We start from the raw sequence: 13,052 nt of genomic DNA on the forward strand, positions 1-13,052 counted from the left end.
TCTGAACATACACTCCAATCCATATCTGCGGAAAGAAGATGAAAAATTGTAAAATTACAGTTTAAATTGACTGAGGTGAATAATGGATACTGAAGTCAAATTACAGAATTACATTCAATATTTCTAGAAGGTGGATCAGAAATTATAACCCTGCATAATACAAGAAAACTTACCGTAAACTTTTCTTCATAAAGCAGAAATAGATTTCTGCTATTTTTTGTAACGTTGCTTGCTTTTTGTCTTATATTTTGACAAATAAACTGAAGTTGAATCTAAGATATATGTGATCCCAGGGGATTTTACTCTTAGAGAGATTAGGCGATCCTCTATCAAGAAGAATCTAAAACTATTTTCATGTATTATGTATTATTGAATAGATTACCATTAAAAAATTCTACATAATTATTTTATGTTCTCCAGTTCTTATAATTCTTCTTCTTCTTCTTCTTCTGGCGCCTATCCGTTACCGTTCTTATAATAAGTGATAGATATTCCTGATTAACAGTGATTTAATCTTACCATTGAGAAAACAATAGTAATAGATCACACGTCCTCTATTCTTATTCGGTGATCCTACTCGTATTCAAATCATTATCGGAATAAATACAAAGATCTATGAAATACAAACTGAACCCTTGTTTGGCGTCTTCGAGAGCCAAATTCTTGAATTCCTCGTACATTTTCTTATTGAAGTTCTCTCTCAAGAAGAAAGACCAGAACCGGAACAAGGTGTTCATTTCTTGTGATTGTCCAGAGCCTAAACGTTTTCGTTCTGAAAATAAAAAAATGACAGTGCAGGTTAATAATTTGTTAGATGCAAATAATTATTTATGCTTCATTAAATCATACAAAAAGTGCATCATAAAAAATGATAGGGAGAGGAAAAATAACGTTACCTTGTGCTATTAATCTTCCAAATGTAGATAAGGTTACACATCGTCCGAAATAATTTATAATAATTGATAATAATTTATTACAAAATGGATGCTATTTGATTCACTTTTTTAGAAGTTTCTCAAGTATTTGTAGTCAACCTAAAGGTACAAAAATATTACACATAGACAATCGTCACGATGCTAAATTCAGATGCTAGATTTCTTGTAAGCTCTTACGACTGGATAGAAATTCAATCTGACAAAACAGTCGATGCTGGATTGTCAATTTAAATAAATTCAGTCATATTTATGGGATGGATGAAAAGATTGAAATTTCGCACAATGTGGCAAACGGATATTTTATCCAAATCTTTTCTACTCAAAGCATTGTGAAGATCGTCTAGTTTCAATGTTTTTGCATTTTGAGCTTACTTTATATAGGCCTAGAACAACCTTTCCAATTATGAGAAACTTCAAAAATCGTGAATCGAATAGATTTAGTAGTGGCTGAACTCGAGAAAGCAATTTTCTTCTAAAAATATTCTTGGAATTGGAGCCACAAATTCTCGGGCCCGAACAAACCCATATTATACAGGAGCAGATTGCATAAAACAGATCAAGTCCATCAAATGCTGCAATTAAATTGATGAACAGACTTCCTGTTGAGGTGAGACAACTCTGTTACAGAAGGTTCAAATAGAGTCTAGAGATGTTCTTCTTGAGTAACCCCTTTTTACTCAGTTGAAGAATTTCTTTAAAAAAAAACTATGTTTAGGGGATTTTAAAATCTAAGACCCAGAGCATTATAACTATAAAGCTATGCAAATTTGCTTAATATTAATATATGTATTAAAATATATAAAAGATAGGAAGTTAGAGAGTTTTATGTTCAAAGATGATGTATTTTATTTTTATCTTGCTCAATAGTGTTAAATAAATAAAGTGTTTAATAAAGTGTTAATTACAAAAGTACATTTACAACAATATGTACAAATGTGATATGGTTTGTAGTATTTATTATAAAACTGGCCTATATGTCAAGTTGTGACATCATGTTGTGGCTTATACATTGCATTCTATTCTATGATATAGGTGTAATATGAACACTTGTATTCGGGTACTGACCTTTCAAACAGCGCGAATGATACTTGTGGTAGACCTGTTGCGTGAAGTTGTTCTCCTTGAGGAGCGAGTGGGATGGATGCTGGAAGTGCGGCAGCGACTGGGGCGTGCCGCCGCTGAGAAAGCCCTCGTTCGGGGATGTGCCGGTCGAGCTGCCGATTGACGACGTTCTGGGACGATGCTCCCGCACGTCCATGATCCAGCCGACGTGATGCTCGACCGGCGGATTGTCCGAATGGCGTGTTTTGCGCTTGAGGCCGTCGACTGGGCGTCGCGTGTCCTTCACCACCGCGTAGAACTTGGGCCTGTCGCGGTAGCGCCGCTGTTTGTCGTCGTACTGCTCGCGTTTCGGCGGCTTCTTCAACGACGATTCGGATGGCACTGAGATTGCTTTCTGAAAATCACAAAAAAAAATATTTTTTACTAGTAAGAATTCGCAATCATAAAAAGTTTCAGGATATTGATGACTCAACTGTTATAATATACTCCTCAAACTGATGACATATTAATGGCTTAAACAATTATTGATGACTTGGAAAAATATAGGGGACGATACGACAATAACTTAACTACAAACGCTTTTTATTGTCCGTGAATATGGAACTTGAAGCTCTTAGCCGGTAAAAAAAGTTCTGGTTTATGTTAGACTCAACCCTCCGTTACACGCGGCTGATCTTCGAGATAAAAAATTAGTATTTTGGGTTGTACAGCCCCTCGGTGAGAGACCCATCACTGAGTTCAGTGCCCTAGCCATAGTGCCTTCCAAGCTATTGATTTTTTTTTTTTTTTTTTTTTTTTTTTTTTTTTTTTTTTTTTTTAGATTACGTCCTAAAGACTCCAGTCATGGAGTATAAGACAAGTCATGTTATTACATAATAATTCTAACACTAAGTAGTTCAACCTAGTTTAGGTTTGAAAGGATTCTTGTACACTATAAAAAGCTTTATCAACTAAATATTTTTTTCATTTGTTTTTTGAAAATCTTCAATCATCATTACTTTTCAAGATTTGAGGTAGCTTGTTATAAAATTTCCTACCAATATAATCTGGTTTTTGTTCAAATAACCTACTATTGTGACCCATATATGATAATCTGCTCTGTTTCGCGTATTATACTCATGAACATCTGAATTCTGGATCACACCACTCTTTTTCACATGCATTACAACTTCATATACATACAAGATGGCACAGTTAATAGACCAAGCTTTTTAAATAAAGGCCTACAAGAGTCTACCTATTCACTTCTCTATACATCTGAGTGCCTTCTTTTGAATCTTAACACTCTGTCCATATTTTGTTGAGATGAATTACCCCATACTAAAATAGCATACCTAATATGAGATAGTATAAGTCCATGGTAAGCAGTTAACAGTAGTTTTTTATCATTCAGCCTAGCAAGCTGCCGCAGGACAAATACCCAGATGATATCTTATTACATATCCTCTCAATGTAAGGATGCCATGTTAATTTCCTATCCAATAAAATTCCCAAGAATGCTACTTTCTCTTCTTGGTCTAATTCATTTTCCTCTACAACACATTTATTTCTCTATCCTCTACTGAATTATTTTACTTTTGAATTGTAGGAATTGACATTTCTTACTATTTATTGTTAATTGCCTTTGCTTCAAGAATTGGACAATTGACTGTACTCCAGTAAAAGCATTTATTTCTAGACTATCTAATAAATAATTGTTAAAGATAAGCGATGTGTCATCAGCAAACAACAGAGCTCTGTGATCTTTTAACTCTTTTGGTAATTGGTTCACATACAACAGAAACAGTAAGGGACCCAGAATTGAGCCTTGAGGTACTCCAGCCTGGACCTCCAGTTTTTGAGATTTTTTTTACTATTTCATTCCCATCCACCTTGGTAAGCTCAACACTGGTTTCTACCTATGAGATATGATTCAAACCATTTTAGTTCTATACCATTCACACCTACAGTTTTTAGTATTTCCAATAATATTCTATGGTTCACACAATCAAAAGCTTTGGATAAATCAAGAAATATTGCGGCTGCCTTCTCACCTGAATCTATTATATCTATAGTCTTTCACAAGGGATACTATTGCAGTCTTAGTAGATTTCCCTTTCTGGACCCATGTTGTTCATCACATATGAAATTAATTCTTCCAGGTGCATCAATAACCTATTTAAAACTACTCTTTCAAAAATTTTACTTATTACATTTAGAATACTAATGGGTCTATAATTTTCAACTCTTTCAGAATCACCGCTCTTGAAAATTGGCAAAATTTTCCTTGTTTCAGATCATCAGGGAAAATACCCTGCTCTAGTGAAGTATTAAGAGATGCAATAAAGGGTCCAGTAATTCATTTTCACATTCTTTTAAAATTTTGCTTGAGACCCCATCCAATCCTACTGTTTTTTTGTTATTCCAATTTTTATTATTCTTGACAACTCATCTCTTGATAATGGATGAAATTTAATACCTTTTCAATTGCTCAGCATTTAATGTAGTTGTATTATAAGTATTAGTGTTCAGTGACTTTTGGAGATTATATGCAACCTGTTGATAATATTATTGAAAAAGTTACAATTGGTAGGTTTGCCATCAAGTTCAATGTTATTCATTCATAATTCAGTTATTGTATAATGTGAAAGTGATTTTACAAGTCTAAATATTGAATTCCACAAATTGATATTCACAAAATTCTTATTCTTGAATATTGTTATTTTGTTGTTTGCTCTTTTTACTACTTTATCATGTCTATATTTTGTGAAACTTTTATGATCTACTCCTGTCAACTATGTTCTTGTTATCTACTTGTTGATTTGCTGTTTGTATTATTTATATTCAAGTCTTTAATTTTCTTCATTGTATTAATATTATTGAATGTATTTTTCTATTAAATATTAATTACTTTAACAATTTATTCATTGACAATACATACAAGGTACAATCCAGATAAAAACAGCTAGCATTCGCCTAAAACTCCTTTAAAATCATCAATCAATCAATATACATAAAATCATAAAATACACAAAGGAAATCAAAATACAAAAAAATCACAATCAAAAATAAGTTTCTAATAAAATAGAAAATACGAAAAGTGGTGTATACCGAATGAATGAATAAATCTACAAACCTTGGACTCATCGTGAGACACTTTGCCATCAACAAGTACGTCATCATCATCATCATCATCCCTAATCTCGCCTTCTTCCAACTCATCATCATCGTCATGCATGTAGCGCGCATGCGTGTTGAGTGAGGGAGGTGGTGGAGGGGGCGGGGCTTCGGGATTGCTTCTCTTCGGCGCTGACCGCGGCGCCAGCTTCGCGAAATCCTCCTGAGTGATTATGTTCACTGTCTTGTAACTGCCCGATGTTGGCTGAAACTGATACAACAATTCAAATTATTCATTTAACCATAATAGTATCTTACGTAACAAGGACGGGAAGGGGACTTTTGCAGGCGAGAATGATGTTTCTAGTCGAGGCGCTAGCCGAGATTAGAATTTCATTCGAGCACTGCAAAAGACATTCACGTCCAAGTAACGTACACTTTTTTCATAATAATCTAAAGAAAGATAATTGAGAAATAGAAAACATTACTTGCTTGTGATAACGTTACTACATGCATTCTATAAACATAACCTAGTTTATAAATTCCGAATCATGAATTTTTTGGAAGTTGACAAAACTAGCACCTGGAGCGATGAAGGTGGTTTTTTGTAGCAGTTTTGCTGTTCCTATTTCGGAACTAGGAAACATACTCGACTGCAAAGAAAACATATGGATTCATTACAGTAGAGTATGCTGTAATGAGAATTATATGTTTATTTGTTCTGCAAACAGCTGTTTACCGGCTTGATTTCATGCATGGAAAACAGCTGAAATTGATGACTATGACAAAATACATTATATTATACAGAAATAAAATGGAGTCTAGGATAACCAGAATACATGTTTCCTTGTTGTAGAGAGGTGATATTCATAGATACACTATGCACTTCTCAACTCATTATGAATGATTGGGAAAGGAACAACAACAGGCTTAAAGCGCAAACCTGATCATTTTCCAAATTTTTATTTATTTATGCAGATACAAAGAACAAATCATATTGTTGACAGGTTAATTTGATAATTTTGATAGGAAGAGGACAAAAATAGGATATGTTTATCACTTCATATTGTGATAAGTCGATTCCAATGAGATTAGTCGATTTGTCATGCGGCATGAGTCGAGACTCCATCATCATGTCTATCCTGAGGCAAGCCAACTACTACACAATGAAGATCTTACCTGGATGCTGAAGAGAAGGTTTGAACTAGTTTAAAAACAATTGTGATAGTGTATGCAGACTAAATAATTTTTACTGCTATCATAATTTCAGAACTACTTGGGCCATTAATGGATGAACTGAAGTTTTATAGTTTTTCATGGTGTAATAAGATTTATAGTGAAATGAAAATTAATGTCTCTGAGACTAGTTTTAATGACAATCAACATAAAAAAATATATTGTGATAGATATATTACTGAACAGAACTATTTGAAATGAATGAAAATGAAAAAATCTTCATTAGGCGGAGTTAGGCTCTCTACCACTCAACCTCGAAAGGAAGTATTGTAGTTACAATCATGATAATTTAACTGACTCATGACCTCCTGGAGTTGACTGAAACTGTCGATTCAAATTATTCAACTACAAGAATACTTTTGTTTGTATTTGCGAGTGTTCACACAGAGAGCGGTCAGGCGTTCCCAGTTCTGCGGAGAAGAAGAAGAAGAAGAAGAAGAAGAAGAAGAGGAAGAAGAAGAGAAGATGGAGAGGAAGAAGTAGAAGAAGAAGTAGAAGAAGAAGGAGAGAAGAACCAGCGAAGGAGAATTAAACGTATTCTATCTCATCAGTCTTCATCGACTTCCTTTGTCTTCTTCTTCTTCTCCTAAACAAATATGTTCATTCTCATTCTTTTCCTCTTCGTCTTTTTCTTTTCTTATTACTGCTCCCTCTTCAACTTCTTCCTCTCCTTGAACTTTTTCTTCAACTCAAACTACTTCTACTTCAACTACGACCAGAATTGCGACAGTATTACCATAGAGAAACAATAGCATAAGTAGATATTCCATGGTATAGGACGTTCATGTCCAACTTTTACTGTTATCTCAAGCCGATAATCCACGTAGTTCTTTCCCGTGAAGCTGTGTGACGCTGGTAGTCTCTCATATTGTGCCGTTCATACACTCTCACCCCAACAAAACAGTAAAAATCGACAATAATAGACAGTAATCGGCTTGAGTTAACAGTAAAAGTAGCGACATAAACCACTACCTCCGTAAACGAAGCCGTAGTGCAATTGTGTGACGTCAGCACAGGTAGGGCTCCTAAACCAATGAAAATTCATTGATTTCAAATGATCTATATCAGCTAGTATTTTTATCGGTGTAGGATCCCTACCTGTGCTGACGTCACCAGAATGCACTATGACTCTGTTTACGGAGTTAGTGCCTAAACGCTCTATACCATGGGATATCTACTTACGCTATTTTTTCTCTATGGTATTACATTCATTTCGGGGTATTTTCCTTGTTACTATTCTACACCCTTTTCTTATAACATCTATTCACCTCCTTTTTTTCTCATTCTCCTCCTTATCATTATCCTTCTCCTTCATATTCTTCTTCTCGAGGTATCTCCGTTCACTACTTCTCTCTTCTTAATTGTTTTACATCCACCAACAATTTCTCTTCTTCTTCTTTGTCCCTCCTTCCCCTCCTTTCTCATCTTCTTCTTCATCTTCCTCTCCTGCTTCTTCTTTGGGTTTCTCTGCCCACTTCTTCTCTCTTCTCAATATTGTCCCATTCCCACCAGTTCCTTTTCTTCTCCTTTTCCTCCTCGTCGTCGTCGTCTTCTTCTTCTTTCTCTATTACTGCTTCTTCTATTTCTTGTTCATTTTCATCTCCATTTTCCTATTCATTCTTCTTCTTCTTTCTCTTTTACTGCTTCTTCTTCTTTTTCTTCTCCTTCTTCATTTTCATCTCCATTTTCCTATTCATTCATCTTCATCTTCATCTTCTTCTTCTTCTTCTTCTTCTTCTTCTTCTCCTCCTCCTGTCTTCTTCTATTATTACTGCTTCTCCTTCAACGTTTTCTTCTTAATCTCCACCCTCTTCTTCTTCTTTTTTCTTCTTCTTCTCCACCCTCTTCTTCTTCTTTTTTCTTCTTCTTCTCCACCCTCTTCTTCTTCTTTTTTCTTCTTCTTCCTCTATTACTGCTTCTCCTCCAACGTTTTCTTCTTCTTGTTCGGCTCTCAGTGTGCACACACCCTCAGCTTGGCAATAACTTTTTGAGCAATAAGTTGAGCAGCAATTAGTTGTAACTCACCCATTCCTGTTCGCTCCAGAGGTTCTCCTCGTAGTACTGTAGGCCGATGTTGATGGCCTGCTCGAGGTCCTGTGTCATCTTGACGCGTGACGTCCAGTCGCCGGTGCGGTCGTAGCCCTCGTGTTTGGGCGCCCGGTACGACGTCTGCGTCACGATCAGCAGCTTGTTGATCTCGTGATCGCTCAGCTCGTAGTCGTCACTTTCATCTTCCGACCTAACAACAAAACAAAATTGAATCATAACAATTTTAATCTAATAAAATAAAATTAAATTCTCTTCCTGGCCACTGCCTCCTATAGTTGAGAATGATTTTGTATGCACTAATGTATGAATAAATAAATAAATCGAACAACCGTATATCAAAATTTGAATAGGATAAAACATGTAGGGCCGTAATAAACACATGTTTGTAGCTTGTTTATTTCAAAAGTCACCTTCATTCAAATTAAAATTTATTTCACACTCTTAATGCATGTACAGAAATCAAAATAGAGTCTAGCATGACAAATACAATAATTCAATTAAGATTAAAAATATATAATTCAGACACTATAGTGAGATCCACGTTACAATGACAGTAGATAGATAGATGGATGAATGTCTTTTATTTTCACTTTATCATGGAAAATATTTTTTCAAAACGAGAAAGATAGGATAACACCGTTGTCGATTCTCTTCATGGCCACTGCCTTCTATAGATATAAGATAGTTAATACCAGTATATACGATGTAATATCAACTGTTTCTAAAATAATCAATCATAATATTAAATCGTTTTGAGAAAATATTTTCCAATGATATTTTCCATTTTTATAATTGAGATTTAATATTTGGTTATTAATAACATTTCTACATTGATGAAGAACGATCTGGCAACGTTGCGGAGCTAGAAAAAGATAGATCTAAACACTTTGTCGAATAATGGACAAAGATAGCTACACAAATAATGTTAATTAAATCCAGTCATTATAACTTGGACCTCATCACAAGGCCCGGTTGCACAAAAGCCTGTTAAATTTTAATCATGACCAAATGGCACGAGAACCAATCAGACAGATATTTTGAAAAGAAGAGGCCTCCGATTGGTTCTTGTTGTATTTGATTACGGTTGAAATTTAACAGGCGTTTTGCAACTGAACCTCAATCTTACAATAGCAATTCTCTTGTACTGATATCAATTCATACTCCACAGAAAACTACACTTAAATTTTTTATCACACTAATTAAAACTAGTTTTACTAGTACGTTTTGGAGTTATTGTCATTCCAACTTTACGATCATTTTATGACTACGAGTAGTAGATATAATATTATATCATCAAACATGATCACTACTATTCTTGCTATCAGTATGTACTTCCAACATAAGAAATTATCAATTGCAAAGATTTAATATCAAAAAGTTCATCACCTGAATATGGCAACACATTTTTGGATTAATGCAGTCTCAGAATATCAAAAGGAAGCGCTTGATTGGTTCCATTGATTGAATGAAAGCAGGAAGGGTTTCTTATCAATTTGCTCACAAGGAGAATACTGATATCATGATTTTTGTTTTAAATGTGTCAGACTTCATAGAGAATTAGAAGGATTTCAACAGAAATATTCAACAGTAGTAGGATCTGTACTTCAATCAAAAGATTCACTTTAAACTTTTAGCATTCCTTGAAAATAACCATACATTGCTTCCCATTCAACAAATGCTGCCAGTTTGTAGTGAATCTCATGATAGTCAAGAACTCAAGATACAGACAGAAGCAGATAAGCATTTCAAAGACGTTCACAAGTTCAAAGCTGATCCAACTCATCAATCTTAATTGATTCAATTATCACTTAAAAAAATTGTTTCTGAAGATGGAATAAGGAGTTTGGGACCACCCTATAACAAAAGATTATCCTCGAGCATATTATATCAATTAATTCAGTCGAATATGCTTCTCTGTGATATTTTCATAAAGTGTTGGTCAATTACGATATTTCTAATAAAATTAATCATCTCGATTCAAACTCCCCATTGGAAAAATATCTATAGTGAATCATACGTAACTGTGAGCTTTGATTGAATGGAAGCGGTGGAGTTATTTTCGAGGAATGCTTAAAGTTGAAAATGAAACTAACTTTCAAAATTATTATAAAACGAAAAATATCAACTCAATTAATTTCTCCTTCTTTTTACTCCTTTCACGGGTTAGGCATTACTGCCTGTTCCGAACCTCTGTGCCTCTAAGGGCCGGTTTCCGAGCTCGGGATTTAGCCAAGTTCTAGACTTTACTCAGCTGGAGTCAGAAAAATTAGCTTTCCAAAACGGGGCGTAGTCGCAGTTTTTATGATAATCTCTATTTTCTCATTTCTATAATTGGAAACGTTTTTCCTTGACAAAATGAAACATTCAAATAATTCAAAATAGCTGTAGCTTTATTCTATTTAAACTTTAAACTATTTTCTCTTTATTTTATTTTGTGTTCAATTTTCTAGTTTTTCGAAATTTGATTTAAACGTGGACTGCGATTATTCCCCGTTTCGGAAAGCCAATTTTCTAACTCCAGCTGTTCAAAGTCTAGAACTTAGCTGAATCCCGAGCTCGGAAACCGGCCCTAAATCAACCCTGCCTGATTTTCATCACCGGAAAAATGGATAACAGTCCCTATTGTATCAGTCAAGAAAAAATCGCAGAAGTCCCAGAAACTCAGTTATTTTAAATTATGTAAATTGAATAATTTATCAATTCTATTATCGAATTGTCAGTTCTGTAATGCACTTATTCTGTAGAATTGCTTGCTTTATTGTTTTATTTTTTGGCAAATAAACTGAATTTGATTTTGAATTGATTCTAACATTATTTTTTTCATAAATTACTGACCAATCAGTGAACTGCTTCTGACGGCCGGTGAGACTGGGAACATCGAGTTCTTCATCGAACTGGAAGTCCAGCTCCTCTCTCTCCTCGCGATAAGAGTCAGTGCGCTCTCTCATCGACCTCACAGAGTCATGTCTTTCTCTCTCTCCGGTCACCGATCGGTACGAGTCCGCTCTCTCTCTTGATTTTACTTTTCTCTTCACCTGCAAACAAATTCAATTGATAATTTGATTGTATCGTAAAAGATGTTGTATTTCTCCATAGTTGAAAGAATTAGACGTTGATTTATTTATTTATAAATTGATACATGTACAATATCATTCTCAACTATGAATGGAACGACAGGAACGGGAAAGGAACAACATGCTTAATGCCCAAAACTGTTCCATGCACAAAACTGTTCCTTTCCCAAATTTGGATAGAAATTGTCCAAAAATAGGTTGAATTCAAAATATAAATATAAACTATGTTGTCAATACCACTATATTTGTTCAAAATCAATTTAAATTACAGTACAGAAACAGGTTTTATGGCGAGTGATGTTGAAGAACCAGGTTTCATCAGTTCAGTCATGGCCATTCTATATAGTTCTCTTCTAGAGAAGACTATAGATTATAGATAGAAGACCATAGACAGAGAAGACTGTAGACAGAGACCATTATAGAGAAGACTATAGATAGAAGACCATAGTTCTCTTCTAGAGAGGACTATAGATTGGCCATGATTGAGCTTAAGATGTGGCAGGTGTTGCCATGAAACCTGGTTCTGTAATTTAAATCGATTTTGAACAAATATAGTGGTATTGACAACATCAACGTCTATTCTTTCAAATTCAATTAAATTAAACACAACTAATGTTAGATATTGAATAAATAATTCTCTTCATATCAACCATCTTTATTTTAATACATTCAAGACTAAACTGTTATTAACGTTCTGGTAACTAGTTTATTGAAATCATATGATAATAATAAATATCATCTGTAAAATCTCCCTCTTTAAGACTTTATATTAGTCGTATATTATCCTATATTCCCTAAACATTAATTTGAACAAATTTTATTTGAATTTGAAAACTATTCATAACAAATACTCAGGCATTCAAAATTCAAGTCTATATTCAGTTAGGAAATTGATGCAAATGTCGGCCTATTTCTAAATTCTAAATTTTATTCAAAATTATCTTATCTATCATCTTTTAAAAGGCAAAGGCACAATACAATTCAATGATAGAGCAATATAAGATTGAGATGACTTGGATGGAATGAGGTAGTCATCAGGACAAGTGGGACCTTTTCGTAAGAATTCCTCAACTACTTTAGAAGTGACGAATAAAAATAATGGAATGATGTACTTTATCAAATGAAAAAATTATATATTCATCACAGACCTGAACTAGGGATGTCAATCCCGGGATCCACGTTTTTGGTATCTAAACATCCCGGGATCCCATTTGATATATAACAATCCGGGATCCTTCAGCGTCAATCCGGGATTTTCGGATTAGAAAACCTGAATATATTGTGAATCGTATTTTCCAAAAACAATAATTCAATATAGAATTCATTTCGTTTTGGATAGTAATTTCTGTTCTTAAGTGGTCACGTTATTCTTCAATAACGGGTTGCCCTGCTTGGCTGCAGTCGAGAGAGCATGAGTAATGAATTATATTACCCTGGTTGTGGTTCTTAGAATATAAATATACCAAATTCTTACTGGCTCGCCCAGGAGCTCCGCAATTCCTCTGCTCTTGCCCGTTAATGGCGTCGGCTGCTCCAACAGTTCACAATTTCTGTGACTGATTTGTAGAAATCCCGCAAGTATAGATGCAGATTTTGCCTG

The 13,052-nt window shown here is 34.5% G+C and overlaps 1 protein-coding gene across 1 annotated transcript; it reads right to left on the bottom strand.

The window, feature by feature from the left end:
* Positions 1 to 6: 6 nt before the first annotated feature.
* Positions 7 to 11,358, bottom strand: LOC120356718 (la-related protein 1-like; the record flags this gene model as incomplete). Its single annotated transcript, XM_039445695.1, has 6 exons — positions 11,214 to 11,358; positions 8,355 to 8,568; positions 5,113 to 5,364; positions 2,001 to 2,391; positions 628 to 772; positions 7 to 25 (listed from the first exon to the last, which is right to left on the bottom strand). Coding segments are annotated over exons 1-6 (1,134 nt in total), but the record flags the coding sequence as incomplete, so codon positions are not given.
* Between the last annotated feature and the right edge of the window lie 1,694 nt (positions 11,359 to 13,052).

This window comes from Nilaparvata lugens, unplaced genomic scaffold (genome assembly GCF_014356525.2).
Source record: "Nilaparvata lugens isolate BPH unplaced genomic scaffold, ASM1435652v1 scaffold7687, whole genome shotgun sequence".
Taxonomy (NCBI): domain Eukaryota; kingdom Metazoa; phylum Arthropoda; class Insecta; order Hemiptera; family Delphacidae; genus Nilaparvata; species Nilaparvata lugens.